We start from the raw sequence: 17,100 nt of genomic DNA, 5'->3' as shown, positions 1-17,100 counted from the left end.
AAAACATTGTGTACCAATTGAATGATATTCTTATGCAGTACATATACATATACAGTTGTTATGATATATAAATTAAAAAAAATTTAAACAACAATTTTAAAAACAAATAAGCAGAGTTCAGTGTACTGGTACACAGATTTTAAAATGAGCAGTAAAAGTCTGGTGATCACTCAGGTATACTAAAATGATCAAAACCCTAATGAATTCTCAAAAAGTATTACATCAAAGATGCAGTTAGTAGGACAGTTATCTCACCCAATCTCAACCCTGTGGTTACCAAACCTCCCCTTACACCGTTTAAAAAACCCTCCACCTTCTATCCTAAAGGAATGAAGGGGAACTTTGTAGATACATTCGCCCAGATGGTCATCTCCGATTTAGAGGCAGCTAGTGTAAACTTCAAATGTTCTAAACAAAATCTCAGCAAAGAGGAGAAGGAGGCGGTTAAATCCCTAGAGTCAAATAGGAACATATCGATCAAGGCAGCCGACAAAGGAGGGGGAGTGGTTGTTATGAATTCTTCCTATTACGAGGAGGAATCACTCAGAATTCTGGGTGATAACAGCACATATCTGAAGCTAGACTCAAATCCGACTGTTCCGTTTAAATTAGAGTTACAGACACTTTTGGATCAGGAAGTTCGGGATGAGGTAATTACCATCAGGGAGATGGCGTTCATAGCAATTGAACAACCCAGGATCCCGATGTTCTACTTCATCCCGAAGTTACATAAAAGCCTTACCAGACCCCCGGGCCGCCCAATCATATCAGGGATAGGCTCCTTAACATCGAACCTATCCCAGTTCCTAGACTATCTTTTACAGAAATATGTGGTACAAGTCCCATCCTATCTAAGGGACACTTCACAGGTGTTAACCCTGATACAGGATTTAGATTGGACTGATGACATGCGTTGGGTCACGTGCGACGTAGTGTCACTCTATACTGTAATAGATCATCAGATGGGCATAGACGCCATTAGGAGAGTTTTAGAACGTGACGGTGGAGTAGACGACAGACTGAGGAAGTTCATTCTGGATGGGATCAGCTTCATTCTGACCCATAACTTTTTCAGTTACAACCACCAGTTCTTCCTCCAGACATGCGGTACCGCAATGGGCACCAGGTTTGCCCCTAGTTACGCTAATTTATTTATGTCCATATGGGAGGAGGACCACATATGGTCCTCTAACCCATTTGGGGCAAACCTGGTGCTCTGGAAAAGATATATTGACGACGTGCTGTGTGTCTGGAGGGGACCTATTGACAAACTGGAACAATTTAAAGTTCATCTGAACACCAATTCAAGAAATTTAAGATTCACGTTCAATGATAATAAAAACACCATAAACTTCCTTGACCTATCCCTATATGTGACTGACAATACAGTTCACACTAAAACCTTCCACAAGGAAGTAGATGCGAACACATATTTGTTGGCATCAAGTCATCATCATTCCCAATGGCTGCGGAATATTCCGAAAGGACAGGCATTAAGAATTAGGAGAAATTGCTCAGAAGATCATGTCTATTATCAGCAGATCAAGGATCTAAAAACTAAATTCATGGAACGAGGATATAAACATCAGGAACTAGATAGAGCTATATTAGAAGTTAACAAAATAGATAGAGCCTCTAATATGTAGCAAAGATATGGGGGGAAATTCTAAACCCAAAACCCCAGATCAGTTTCCATTTTTTATCACTCAGTATAGTGGGCTGGCCCCAATTATATCCAAGACTTTTAACAAACATTGGGGCATTCTCCGTAAAGACCCTATCCTGAAATCAATCCTCCCCAATAAACCAAAAATTGTTTATAAAAGGGCCAGGAATTTGAAATCTTCCCTCTCTCCCAGCTGTCCTATTGATGGCCTCAGAGATCTCCATGTGTCATGGTTAAATGATCTAAAGGGGTATTACACTTGCTCCAACTGCATTGGTTGCAAGTACAGTAAAAAGACAAAACACTTTCAATCCAGAGTAACAGGGACTAGCTTTGATATTAAAACTTTTATTAATTGTAGGACCAACTTCTGTGTGTACTTATTAGAATGTCCTTGCGGCCTGCAATATGTAGGCCGCACTGGGAGACCCCTCAAAAGACGGTTCGCAGAACACGTCTATAACATTAAGAGGGGCCTCGAGACTCATAGTGTCTCAAATCATTTTAAAACACACCATGAAAGACAAAAAAGTACCCCCTAAACCTCTAGATACTAACAAAAGTCCCGCCAAACCTGTAACTATAAAACCTAGAAAAGACATAACAGGAGATAGTAGCGGGAATGTTCATGATAAAAAACCCACGTCTAGGTATCAGCATGAAGATAGACGGAGGGAGAAATATCCCGCGAACACCTACAAAAAAGGGGGTTCCTCAAGGTATGATAAAGATCACACAGGATATCCCAATTACTATATCCCAAGATATCCCAATTACTATAGCAGGGGAGGAGGCGACCATTATTCATATAACAGAGATAACAGGTATACCAGAGATGACCGTAGCTATAGATGGGAACGTTCCCCAAGGCGAGACCGTTCAGTAAGGCGGGATCGTTCACCGAGGAGAGAAAGATCACCAAGACGTTCCAGAGAGGTACTGTCGAGGGAAAGGTATGAGAATAGGAGAGAAGAAAGAGATCACAGGGAAATGAGAACCAAATATGAGGAACCCAGTAACCCTATTTGGGAACGCACAGAAGGCCCCAGAGCTGGGGTTTCTTTTTTAGAACAGGCACCACAGGGAACAGTGGAGATAAAAAACAGGTTCTCTTGCCTGGACGACCCAGGGGTACCGGAGACACCGGAAGGGAAAGGAAGGAAAAGAGACAGAGAGGGAAGAGAGGAAGAAGAAAATGTAGGGAGCAAGAAAGCAGCACGCTAAAAGGGGTTTTTAACTTAAGTTCAAAAACATTAGACAAAGTGCAAACACAGGTACTCGCGAAGGGACTTAATTTTGCGCCTACACGGGGGCCTAGTGGCTTCGATCTTTTTATCGATGCACAAAAATATTTACGGCAATTAACGATAAAAAGATTTTTTATAAATAAAAGTACCCCAGGGTGTAGCCAAGATCAATCAACGAAGGAATCAGAAATTGTAGCTACCCCCAAGGATGTGTTCATACACTCTAACCTTAAGAATAAATCGAACTTCTATCCAGCCCATTGCAAAGGGCAATATCTGGAGGTGTTTAACAAACTTGTTATGGACGATTTTGAAAAACTTGCATCCAAAAAGGGTAAGCATAGAGAAAATTTAACAAAGGAGGAAAAGCAAGCTCTAAAAACACTCAGCGAAGACACTAGCATTACAATTAATTCAGCAGACAAAGGGGGTGGTGTCGTTATTATGGACACCAGTTATTACCTCTTTGAGTGTCTCCGTATTCTAGGTGATGAGACAACCTACGAGAGGTTGACACAAGATCCTTCAAAGGCATACCAGGAGGAACTAAAACAGATTTTGAGTGAAGCAAGGGACGTAGGGATCTTGGGTGAAAAGGAGTTCAACTATCTTTTCAAATCTGAACCAGTAAAACCAGTGTTCTACTTTTTACCCAAGATCCACAAAAACCGTCAGAGACCACCAGGTAGACCCATTATATCGGGTATCGGGTCTCTGACACAGAACTTCTCTGAATATGTTGACATATACTTACAGAAGTACGCGACTAGCGCAAAAGCCTATCTAAAGGACACTTTAGAAGTCCTAAACATACTATCAACAATTAAGTGGCAAGAAGACTACATATTAGTGACCTGTGATGTGACGTCTTTGTACACATCAATACGGCATGAGGATGGGTGTGCAGCGGTGGCATTTGCGCTGGAGAAAGACCCATCAGTCCCACAGGAACAAAAATGTTTTCTACTAGATGGAATAAGGTTTATTCTGTCTCATAACCTATTTTGGTTTGATGGGTCCATGTTCTTGCAAAAATGCGGGACCGCTATGGGGACCAGGTTTGCTCCAAGCTATGCCAACACCTTCATGGCACATTGGGAAGAGACCAACATCTGGTCGGAAAACCCATACGGAGCAAACCTGGTCCTCTGGAAGAGATACATCGATGATGTGCTCATCATTTGGCAGGGGAGCGAGGAAAATCTTAAACTCTTCTTGACCTATATTAATAACAATGAGGTTAATCTGAGTTTCACATCAGAGATGAGTACAGAGAGCATCAACTTCCTTGACCTAACCATCTACATTGAGAAGAATATTCTCAAAACCAAGACCTATTTCAAGGAAGTTGATGCTAATAACTTTTTACTAAACAGCAGTTGCCACCATCAAAAATGGCTAAAGAATATTCCGTTCGGACAATTCAGACGAATTAGACGGAACTGCTCAGAGGTTGAGATATATAGAGAACAAGCAGGAGTTCTGGAAACCAGATTCGAAGAAAGGCAGTATAAACAGGATTTAATTGCAGAAGCACATATGAGAGCTCTGAATTTAAATAAAGAAGAACTGATGGTACCCAAGCAAAAAAGAGACACCACCAATAACATCGTTCCATTCATAACAAGATATAACAACGAGGCCCATAATATTAAAAAGATTTTAATGAAACATTGGCACGTGCTGTGCAAAGATACACTATTAAAAGACTATCTGCCAGAAACACCCCGTGTTATCTTCAGAAGGGCGGAGAACATTAAAAACAAATTAGTGCCCAGCGTATACAGGAAGGAAACTGAGATTAAAAACAATAACTGGTTACCTAAACCGATGGTTTTTTTTAAGTGTTTTGAATGCAAGGCCTGTAAGCATGCGATGACTGATAAAATAGAATTCAGCTCAAATGTTACAAACGAGGGGTTCAAGACCAAACAATTCATCACATGCAAAACCAAATACGTGGTATATATGCTCCAATGCCCATGTGGACTCCAGTATGTGGGCCGGACCATAAGAAGTCTTAGGACCCGCATACTGGAACACTTGGGCAATATAAGAAGGGGAATGACCACCCATAGTGTGCCCCTTCATTTTATCCAGAAACATGGGGGGGACCCCTCAGGACTACTTTATAGGGGATTAGAAGTGGTCCCTGAGAATTGGAGGGGGGTGATAGATTGAGACGTTTACGGCAGAGGGAGACGTTTTGGATATACCGTTTGAAATCCATGTCCCCCTCAGGCCTCAACGTCGACCTCGATATCGCCGCTTTCAATTGAATAAATTTAATTAAATTTTACTGGGCTACTGAGGCATTCATTAAACTATATAGAGTTATGAGGGAGGAACTTTTTACCCCTATCTAGAACCATAAGAAAATTGGATTAGATGTGGGTTTGATTGTATTTCCCCTCTCCCCTTCTTCTTTTACAGTTCCATTCATTTACAGTTCCATTCTGTTACAGCTCCCTTTAGTTCCCTAGATTTTCTTTGTCCAGCGTCAGTTCCCTTTTTAGTTTTAGTTTTTAGTTGTCAGTCTTGTTTTTAGATTTTTAGTTCATAGCTTTTAGATTTAGAATGATAATAATATTTTGTGCGACTATTACAAAAGTGATTAATTTTTAAAATGGAACATATTGCGTATGATCCATTTATAATTGTTTTTTAACCAATGTATAACCCTGACGGGGATGGGTAATTTACTTTTTATATTAAAGGATTTGGGCACTTTTGATAGCCAAAATGTTCTAACTAATTTATATGTGTTTATAAATCTACATGGTAAGAATTTTTTATCTAAATGTTGAGGTTCAAGGAGCAAGTACACTTTGAACTATTATCACCAGATGACCAATTCTGACATATGATTAGATGGACCCCATTGGAGGTCTTAAAACCAAAATACCTGTGAATTTTAATTTTAGTAGAATTTGTATAAAATTGTTTAAATGTGTGTGAAGTTTACAAATAAATTTGACAATACTCTGATAAAATTATCTCATTAAATAATCAACAAGTATGTATTTTATTGCAGTCATCTATTAACCCCTGATGGTTAGGGATATTAATTTAAGTATACAAGAATGTTTTAACTTAAACCAATTCTAAAAGGCAAGACAGTGTGATTACAGAACATGAATTATGTAAATCTCGTTTATAAAAAAAAAAAAAAAAAAAAACATAAAAAAAAACAAAAAACTTTGTAATTAGGGCTTTATTAAACACAGCCCGCCCCAATTAGACTTTGATTACACAGGGGGTTTATAAAACTCAGAGACCCCCTCCACGTCAGAATATGAGCCTGAGGAAGTCGATGATTCGACGAAACGCGTAGCTCTAAAGTTCCTGCTGAATTTGGCCCAACGTGGCTCCCGTAGCCGGATCAACCAGGCAGCCATTGCAGATAAGGAGAAAAAGTTTTTTTTTTTTTCCTCCTGCATCACGGACGCGTGATTGGCAATAACGGCTGCTTAAACTGTATCCTGGACTGCACGAGGAGGCCAGGGGTCCAACCACTATGTATGTATAGTCCCCATCTGATGCCCAAGACTGGAGTTAGAATCCCACGTTGGTTGCAAACAAAGAAGAGTCTACACTGGGGGGAGATGCAGATGGGTTAATTTAACCCCAAAGTTACCAATTTCCTGCAAGGACTCACACATGGCCGTGTGAGTACAGATATATTTATATATTTATTTCAAAACCCTCTAAACCACCATTACCTGTTGTTGGGAGTGACTGGAATTGCTTAAAGAAACCACATTACCGTGTCCGCTTGCACATGGCCGTGTAAGTGTATTTAATATTTTCACCAACCCCCAGCAATATTGTTGTAACCACATTAATTTTATTGTATTTTATTGTTTTTTATTGTCAAATGTTTTTCTAATCCCACGCTCCCCCATTGCTTGTATGTCTCTAAAACACACCATGGCCAGAACCCAGAGGGTCTGGTGTGTGTAGGGATCGATAACCCAAAAAGCAGTTGGCGGGGGGGAGACAGACTTAATTTAGTATCCAAAAAAGAAAGTTATTGGATCTATGTACTGAAGACACTGTCCCCCCTCGGCCTTAATATCGATTTCGACCTGGCAGCTTTTTTAAAAGACCAGTGAATTCATTAGGGTTTTGATCATTTTAGTATAACTGAGTGATCACCAGACTTTTACTGCTCATTTTAAAATCTGTGTACCAGTACACTGAACTCTGCTTATTTGTTTTTAAAATTGTTGTTTAAATTTTTTTTAATTTATATATCATAACAACTGTATATGTATATGTACTGCATAAGAATATCATTCAATTGGTACACAATGTTTTGAATGATCTCTTATACACTATAGATGTTTTTAAACCATCAAGGTGATTTCCTAAGATTTGATCAATAAGATGTTTTATTTACTAATCAATTCACTAGAAATGTAGGCTGTTTTTTTAAACCATATGCTATGACAAGGGTCCAAAATTGATGATGTATGTTTTAACATTGATCCCAATCTGCCATTACCACGATCGCAGTTGAATGTAACTCATTGTAATCACGCCCAGTCCGTCCCACTTATAGGAGGGCTCTCTACCTGAAATTAGCATAAATAGCCTATCCACTAGGCTCCAATATCCCCTGAGGAAGTGACAACACGTCACGAAACGCGTAGGGAGGAGGAGCCTAGTGAATTGAGCTGCCCGGGCACCCGTAGTTCCTAGTGTGAGGAGAGTCCCGGTCCGCCCCACTGCTGACGTCACTCGAGATCCGGAATTCGAGTACAGCGTGTGGCGACCGTTCCCTGAGCAACATTGGGATCTGCACAAGCTGCGGACGGCATTTTGAGCGGAGCTCATCAATCTTTTATATTGTAAGTGTGATTTTATCGTGTTTGTGTGTGTTAATAAATACCCTGTACGTTATCACACTAGTCTATTTCCACAATCTTTCCCCGTCTCCAACCCCCCCTCCCCCCGCATGATATCATCTGTGGGAGTGCTGGAGTACCCCATTCCTGGTACCATCAACGCCGAGTAAGGGGATCCCTGCAGACCAGACCACGTGGATCCGTGAGACGCTGTGAGGGATGAAGACGTGAGGCACAGATTCTCTCAACTGTACCTGAGAGCCCTCATCCTGTAAGTAGGATTTCAGGGTTCTAAGCAGGGGGGTGATTGAAAAAAGCCATACCACGCCATGTGCGTGTCCTGCTGTCTTTTTTCTCTATGATTACAGAAACATCATAATACCAGATCAGACAACACCCCTGCCTGTCCACCAAACTATCAGGATCATCTATCTGGCATAGGAAGCCTTACCAAAGACTGCCCAATTGGTTCACGGTATTGGGGTTCATTGGACTTTATTCACAGCGCCTGGGACAATTTATTTGTATGTTACATTGCTCAATTTGTTTTGCTCATTTCGACACTTTTCAACAGGATTTTGCTCAAATGGCAGTATATAAAGGGCCATATGACTTGCACGTTGACTTTTATTGCATGGTGGGGGTTTGTTTGCAAACAAAGGGGTTATGAATTCAGCAAAAATGTCACACATCCCTACAACTAACCAATTTGATATGTTGGGGTTTTGTACTTTCTGATTGATGCCTAGATAGTTTGCAATTCGTTTGTACGCATTGTCTTTACTTTATTTTTTGCCTTCTGATCTCATACAGTGTACTTCATTCTGGCATCTTGCAAATGACTGCTATATTGGAGAAATATTGATATAAACAATATTTGTGCTTACTGAACAAGCTGATTTATGTCTAATGCTATTTCTAAGCAGGCCCTGGATCACATTTCAAATCACTCCATGCCTAATAACAACTGAAATGGGGCCATATGCTGTTCCAAACGCTGTCTGGTGTGAAATATTGAAACAGACTTATCAAACATAAAATCCCTATTGTATGTAATAAATTTTTTATATATAAGAAATCTGTTCCACAGTTTTGCATAACAAACTTTGCTTTTTAAACTCATAGGAGTTACTAAAACATTTTTTAAACATATTTAGTAAAATAAAGTTAAAATAGTTTTCAGTTACTATTACAGTACTGTTTGACTTCCAATGAGATTTATCACCAATTGCCAGCATTTTATGAGTCATATAACCTACTGTACCGTATGTTTGTACTTTGGGTTACTGTTGTTGCACTTACCTGGTCAGATACCTTCTTATCAGTGATGCACTTGGGCAAACCCCTCCAAATTAAGTATGGTTTTTTTAATCTACCTGAACTGGAGATTATCTATGGACCCATAACTGTTAGGGACCCCCAGTTCCTGAGATATTTGTGCCGATTTCAACACAAAAACGATAAAATATGACCACAAGATCAACAATAGAAATTTGCAATGTCATTTCCTGATGTTGTCATGACGTTGCAGGTTTTCTATGGGCCACTCCTGATCGAGCATAACCAAATAGAGTTTTTCTGTCATGGAGCATAACGAAAAAGAGAGATACCCCTCCTAGAAGATAGGACGGGAAAATAGAACCCAAATAGCATGCACTCACAGATCTAATGTATTGAATGATAACAGTAGGAACTCAGGGGTGCAAAGATATGCAATGAGGACAAAGAGTAAGTTGAAGTAAAGCCCTTGGGACAAAATGTATTGTAATTGGGTAAATTAAAATTATTTTAATGAGCAAAAAAATAAAATTGGTAGGGGCACGACAATTTTTTTTAAAAATACAGCATATTTAGGACAGATGTAGGTACCATCCACTACTAATGGAGGCTGTAAGTAACAATGGAGATTAGTATCCACTGTGTTGAGACCACCAGAGCACTAGTGATATTGGTGGTAGACAATGTCTGGTGAGAGAAGTGCTATCACATAAACAGAGTATATATAGGCAGACAGTGTCAATTATAAGTTGATAAATGATGCCTGGTCTCACAATGGCTATATCATAGTAACCAGATGGTGTAGATGTGCGAGTATAGCATATCCTGATGGCTAATGCAAGTCAATTAAGTATCCCCAGACTAACAGCTACTAGTGAAGTCTTAGATCAATCATATACATGTAACTTGGTTACTTGTTAATGATTGTAAACAATTGTCACTACTCAATCATATACTGGTGAAGTATTCACCTGTTAATTAGTGTATCAAACAATAAATGAAAAGGACTAGTACCAGCATAGAGCCTATTGGAATAAGGCAATAATGAAGAATGACAGTATGAAAAATATAATGCCTTAGCCTTTGGAATATTGTATTTTAGCTCAGTGCTGGTGTAGTCATAGATAGTAGTATATCAAGATCTCTCACCAGACATTGTCTACCATTGGTCCTTTATATTAATGTTGCGCACCAATATCACTAGTGCTCTGGTGGTCTCAACATAGTGGATACTAATCTCCATTGTTACTTACAGCCTCCTTTAGTAGTGGATGGTGCCTACATCTATACTAGATATGCTGTATTTGTAACATTTTTTGTCGTGCCCCTACCAATTTTAGTTTTTTGCTCATTAAAAATATTTTAATTTACCCAATTACAATACATTTTGTCTCAAGGGCTTTACTCCAACGTACGCTTTGTCCTCATTGCATATCTATGCACCCCTGAGTTCATACTGTTATCATTCAATACATTAGATCTGTGAGTGCATGCTATTTGGGTTCTTTTTTCCCGTCCTATCTTCTAGGAAGGGTTCCTCCCTTTTTCGTTATGCTTTCAATACCATAATGCACCCAGATCACCACACTTCCTTAGGCGAGCGGGAGGTTTCTTTCTTCCTTATTATATCATGGAGGAAATATATTTTCCTCCCAGGACAGAGGAGTGATATCTTTTTTATTGGTAGATATATTGGAGCTATATCTACTATGACTTACACTATCTATGGTATACAACGTTGTCAATTTTTACATATGCTCTTTCACTTTCCATGCAGTGTTCTGTGACTTGTGGTGAGGGGACTGAAGTTAGACAAGTCCTTTGCCGTGCTGGTGACCAATGTGATGGAGAGAAACCCGAGTCTGTAAGGATTTGCAAGCTGACTCCTTGTAATGGTATGTATTAAACATAACCCTTCTTCAATCAGTGGTTTAGTATATCTTACATGGATAAAAAATCAATAATTGAATAGCATTAGCTTGCAACCTCTATGAAGGAGATAACCTGTACATTTTTTTATTGCAAACATAAATATAAGATGTTTGCATATGGAAAATAAAGACAAAAATCAGAAAGCGCACTGAGAAGCCATTTTTTAAATAGTTGTTCTATTGGTTTAAAAGGTCCTCTAAATCAGGGGTGTGCAAACTGGGGGTGCACGCCCCAGGGGTGGCACAAAATTCTCTGCAGGGGGTGCGGCGGTTACAGAGTCCCTGCGCACTTCCCGAAGGCATTTAAATTAAATGCTGGGGGAGCAGCGAAGAATTTTGTAACCTACCTTGACTCAGATGGCTTCTGACGATGCGTCGCCATGGCAAAGCGAAATCAAATGATGCAGCGGGGTCATGTGATGCCGTGTTGCCATGACGTTGTCACATCAGAATGCCGGAGCCAAGTTAAGGGGAGGGCGCGATGAGGGGGGAAGAGCCAGCAGGGGGGCACAAGGGAAAAAGATTGTGCACCCCTAAAGGACAGCAGAATATAAAAACATGTAGACCATATATAATAACAACACTTACAATGTGTATAAAAAGATATTGTAAGAGCAGCCCGGTGAAGGCTTTGTCTGACGAAGCACGCTAGTGCGAAACGTGTAGAGGTCACATGAAGTTGCCATGCCCTTTCCTATTGGTTAAGCTACAGACCAGTGCAGAGAGGAACAAAGATTTCATCCAGCTGATGGTGTATGTTGTCCGGACTCACTGCAAATCTTCACCCATTGGCTGTGCATTCGGTCTTTGCTTCCAATATCTTTTTATACGCATTGCAAGTATCGTTATCAGTACGTAATCAAGTCATAAGGAACTGCATGGGTAAAATTTGTATAAGAATTAGAGATGTGAAAAGCTTTTTCCTGAGTTTGCGTACTAACTCCCATTTGAACCCCCTCTCTCTCTATCCCCTCCCGATCAAAATTCGAATGTTAAAGTCTGAATGGGAGATAGCATCATGTAAAAAAAAAAAAAAAAAATTGTTGGCGGATTTCCAGCAAATTGTGACTGGGATTCATTGGCGAAACAGCAAATTCATACCGAAAATATATGATTTCTGAAAAATCAGGAATCAAATTTAGCCCCAAAAATATTAAAAAGTGTATGTACAGTATGCATTTTGATCAGTTTTTCATGTCTTCTAAGAAGCATATTTAGAATCCCTTCAGTTGCCTTAAGAGCATGTGGATTTATAGTTATTAATATTTTGAAAAGAAAAATGTAATCAAACTTTTGTCAATGGAATCCCAGCTTTCATTTACTTATGTTGTACTTAGAAATGAGATTGTACAGATTGGACTATTGCTTTAAAGTGATCATGTAAACACTAGATGGCGATACAATTCTATTGCTAACTGGATAGGATTAATAGAATATGTATATGTTGTTAATGCATATTAACAACGCAATATTAATTGTTAGTTACAGCTAAATATGGCAAATAGTATATATTAAATCAGTGCACTGTATTTTTATTTTATTTTAATGTTTAGCAGTTCAGGTTCATTTCTCAATGCCCACAACACATGGAACTTTCCAATCAGCAAAGCAGCAAAAATGCAAGACAGACTGCCTGCACTGAATCCCATTCAAATTGTACTCAAAGTCTAGGTATATTAACGTTACTAAAATAGTCAGGGAATATCAATATTCCCATAGAAGGGTAATGCATCAGATCCCTCAATATATTATACTATAATACTATTTTAGTCTCGTTAATATACCTAGACCCTGAATGCTATTTGAATGGGATTCAGTGCAGGCAGTCTGTCTTAAATTTTTGTTGGTTCTATATATGCTATATCCCTATGCACCCTAGTCAACTATTTATTTTGGATTACAGTTGAGCGGTTGGTTTTCCAAAAGTATATATTTTGCCAGTCAACAACGCAGTCACTTTTTGTATAAGATGTTTTATTTAAAAGGGTATTGAACATCCAGGTTGTTAAAGCTGCAGTTCAAGCTGCTGTTTTTTAAAATATATATATATATATTTATATATACAGTATATATATTCCCATTCAATATGTGCATCAATACAATCTGCACACTGACAAGTGATTAGCTAAGCTCCAGATCGATCTGTTCTCTTGTAGTCAATCGCTTGCTCGGGGCTCTCTAATTTAGTTCTTGCACAGCATTTTGGTCAATGTAGTTCCTGGAATATGATTGACTAGACAGTTCCTAGATACAATTGGTGCACTGCTAGAGAGAGGGTGGGGCTCAAGAGCTAGAGCCTATCAGAAGGGGAAGGGGGCTGTCACTTTGGAAATGCTTCCTATATTAGAAATATTAAAAATGTCTTCAAATTTTTTTTTTTTAATTTTGAATGCTACAAGTATTTTATCATAGTACAGAACTGATTTATTTAAAAAAAAAACACATGTAGGATATTGCTTGAACTGCTGCTTTAAAATGTGACAAATCTGAGAATTGCTCAGAATTCGAAACACAAGCATTAGTATTTTAGGATATAGTACATTTAAAGTACTGAGTTCTTATTAAGTAAACATCTCTGCCTTTTTAAGATCAGAAAAGCTGCGGGCGGAGATATTTTCTTGACAAAATGTTGTACTGCCTGTGGTACTTTGTGGCTTTGTGTAATTATCGCTTACTGCAATATCGTCTAAAAACTCAGGGGGGCGTTCGCGAGCTGTTGTTTTCGAAGTCTAATACTTTAGCAGTTCAACCTACGTCAGTACACAGTCTGAGTGTGCGCGCGCAGTAATTGTAAATTTTCATATTTATACATGCATTTGCTGTGCTGTATGTCTCATTTGAAAATTGTTGAAACGCATAGGCGTGTGCTGTAACAGTATCACATTTTGGCATACAGTATACAGCGCTCTCCCCTCGCTCACCCCTGCACACACAGGATAATTTACAGCACTGCAGGGTATTTCAACTTCTTATCTTCTCTACAGTGCAGTACACCTCTCCCAAACCATTCCTTTGAATGTGTGTCTTTTTGGTTTCAATCACATTCCTGTTCAAGAGTGATTTTTTATTTTTATTTTCTCCACAAGCATGCGTCTGTAAATTCACCACTGCTTGCTTGCGAAGTTCAAGAGTGACCAAAAAAAATAAATATTTTTTTTTCTCCTCATTTTTTATTTTTATTTTCTCCACAAGCCTGCCTAAATCATCTTGATATTACGATATTCAATCTGTGCTGTAGCTTTTGACTGCGACACTGTGCATTTGACTGCACATGGTTGATTTGTGTGCTTTTTATGTACTGTATTTGGGGGTGTAGGGATCAAATTATTATGATGACCTGCCTTTTGAAATATGCCATTTCTTTGAACTGCAGTACAGCTAATCCTTCATGCAGCTGTACCCTGTACCCCCTCCCCCACGCACACACACAAGGCTCGCTCAAGGATTTGAAACTCTTATCGACAGACACCTCTACAGAGTCATTCAGTTTCTGAAGCTTGCCATTGTGTTTTTAATCCGTCCCTAGCCGAGCATCGCCTCTCTGCGCCTGCGTGCCTAATTTTCCTATTGTTGTCTTAGAGTCACCTCTCTGTAATCCTCTTTGGGAAGGGAGCTAGCTGATGATTACTGCACATGACTCCCCCATCCACCCCCCCCCAACCCTTTGAGGCTTTGTTTACGGTAACGCTTTTGAAAATCCCTTCTCGAATTTGATATGTAAATTTGATTTGCACAGCACTGTGAAATTGAGAGTTAAAAAAAACATTATCTGATTCATGTTGTTGATGCAGTAAATTACCACTTTTTGTCATTCTTTCTTTTTCTTTGGTGTAGGTGTGTGGGGGGGGGGGGTTGTCAATGATTATGATTATCATGAATATAAATAAATATTTATTTTATTTTATCAGGAACAAAAAAAATATATAAAAACAATCATGAATAATACAAAATGCAGTCTTTATTAAGTTCTTCTGTCAGATGGAAATTGAGGGCCGGTGGATAATCATGAATTATGCACATTGATAATAATATTAATTAATAATATATAATATATAATTATATATATATATATATATATATATATATATATATATATATATACAGGTGTAACCCTTTTTGTGAACCGGCCGACCCACCCAATCTCACATTGGCCCCTCGTGGTCTAACCGGTTCCTTTCCCCGCAACACACCTGCTCTAAGGGATTACTGGTAACTGCATAACACCTGTGGCTCCAGGAGATCTGAGCCTCCGCTAGCTGGGAGCCTGGGGAAACCCTTACCATTACCTGGTGCAGCGCCTCCACTTACCCAGGATCCCCGTTATGAAAGATAGCCCTGGGTAAGAAATACAATAACACACGTATACGATAAACCAATAACTAACACTTTACTTAACACACACATATAACTCATTACATAACATCACATAACATAACCAGATGCTCTATCCGCATCACCTCAGCCCAATGTCTGGTGTTCCCCACCCAGTGTCCTGTGATCCCCCACACCCAATGTCCCGCAATCCTACGGAGGTCGTGGGTGACTGCGCAGTCACTAAATTAAGCTAGGGCCCAGTTGGTGCACTTATAATACTTCAGATGTACCTTCCGAGCACTCCGATGCTCGGGACCGCCACACACTTCTCAAAGGGTCAGACGTCCGTCTGATCCTTTCCAGGTACTTCTGCCGGTAGACCCCAACGAGGGTCCCACCGCTCCACGGGAACTGCAACCGGATCACGGCAACACCAACCGCATGGGAACAGCAACCGCCGCAATCCCTTCCTATCACTAACTACTCCTAGAGTGACAGCAACCCTAACCTAGGGCCTGTCCCTGATGAACCGCAACCTGGGATGGCTTAGGGAGAACTCCTAGGGCCTGTGGAACCATAACCTGCCCCCCTTCCCTAGCTACCCAGTCCTATCTGTATCTACTATTCACTAGATACTCCTAAAGCACCTGCAGCCAACATACAGCTCACACTGTCAGCCTGCAGGGGTCCACACACGCTGCACACACTGCGCCCAGCACATGCAGCGACACATACACACAGCTGCACGCACACACAGCTACCTGAATGATACACACCATTCACTGGAACCTGCAGCAATTCCACTGCTTGCACACTGTGCCTCTTTGCCAGTGCCCACAGCCCTCTCCGCTGTGGTACTGCCAAACTTGCACCTTCCGGTCCTAAGGGTGACCTCCCTAGTTAGGGCCGTCCCTCTTCAGTTACCCCCTGCCCTTACCGGGAATTGGGGCCTGCCTGGGGATCTAGGGAGAACCCTTACCTGGTACAGGAGCCACACGCTCCCTGCACCCTTCCTACTCCTTCCTTCTCCTCTGCCTGACTGACTCTGCAAAGCCCGGGAAATGTATCTATATTCCCGGGCTGAGCTTCCTCCAGCCCTATTGGCCGCAAGGGAGCACCTGACCTCTGTCTCCCTAAGCCTCCTGGGAGTTGTAGTCCCCAGGGGCTGCCTAAAGCATTGGGGCCGCGTGCGCACTTGCCCTGCGCATGCGCGAACCCCTAATGGCCGCCTCAATCTCCCTCTACACTTCCCTACTCTCACGCGATCTCTCCCTATCCCTGGAGTCCTATCGCGCGCTTCCGCCCTACCGCGCATGCGCGAACTAACGCGCAATGGCGGCGCCCTCTCTTCAAGCCCCCGAGCCGGCAACCGGCCTGCGCCGCAATACCTTGCGCGGCTCCCTGCTCTGGCCCCCACCCTCGCGAAGTGCCGGCGGGTCCACCGCTGCCTCCGGCGGCACCCGCGACCCCACGGCACTCGCGGAAAGGGGCCAGACAGCTCAAATTTACCTCGGGGCTACACAGGCATACCCCGCATTAACATACGCAATGGGACCGGAGCATGTATGTAAAGCGAAAATGTACTTAAAGTGAAGCACTACCTTTTTTCCACTTATCGATGCATGTACTGTACTGCAATCATCATATACGTGCATAACTGATGTAAATAAGGCATTTGTAGCAGGCTCTATAGTCTCCCCGCTTGCGCACACCTTCGGTGTAGGTAGGGAGCTGGTATTGCTGTTCAGGACGTGCTGACAGGCGCATGCGTGAGCTGCCGTTTGCTTATTGGGCGACATGTACTTACTCGCGAG

At 40.9% G+C, this 17,100-nt stretch overlaps 1 protein-coding gene across 1 annotated transcript in view; it reads left to right on the top strand.

Annotated features, from left to right (window-relative positions):
- The window catches only part of ADAMTS3 (ADAM metallopeptidase with thrombospondin type 1 motif 3), a 233,316-nt gene that overhangs the window by 201,004 nt on the left and 15,212 nt on the right, over positions 1 to 17,100 (top strand). Inside the window, exon 21 of the mRNA XM_075608092.1 lies at positions 10,819 to 10,936. Within this exon, the coding sequence (XP_075464207.1) occupies positions 10,819 to 10,936 (118 nt within the window). The remainder of the gene's footprint in view (positions 1 to 10,818; positions 10,937 to 17,100) is intronic.

Source organism: Ascaphus truei, chromosome 1 (genome assembly GCF_040206685.1).
Source record: "Ascaphus truei isolate aAscTru1 chromosome 1, aAscTru1.hap1, whole genome shotgun sequence".
Classification (NCBI taxonomy): domain Eukaryota; kingdom Metazoa; phylum Chordata; class Amphibia; order Anura; family Ascaphidae; genus Ascaphus; species Ascaphus truei.
Note: the sequence above shows the minus strand (reverse complement) of the source record. Positions and strands in the feature narration are given on the sequence as shown.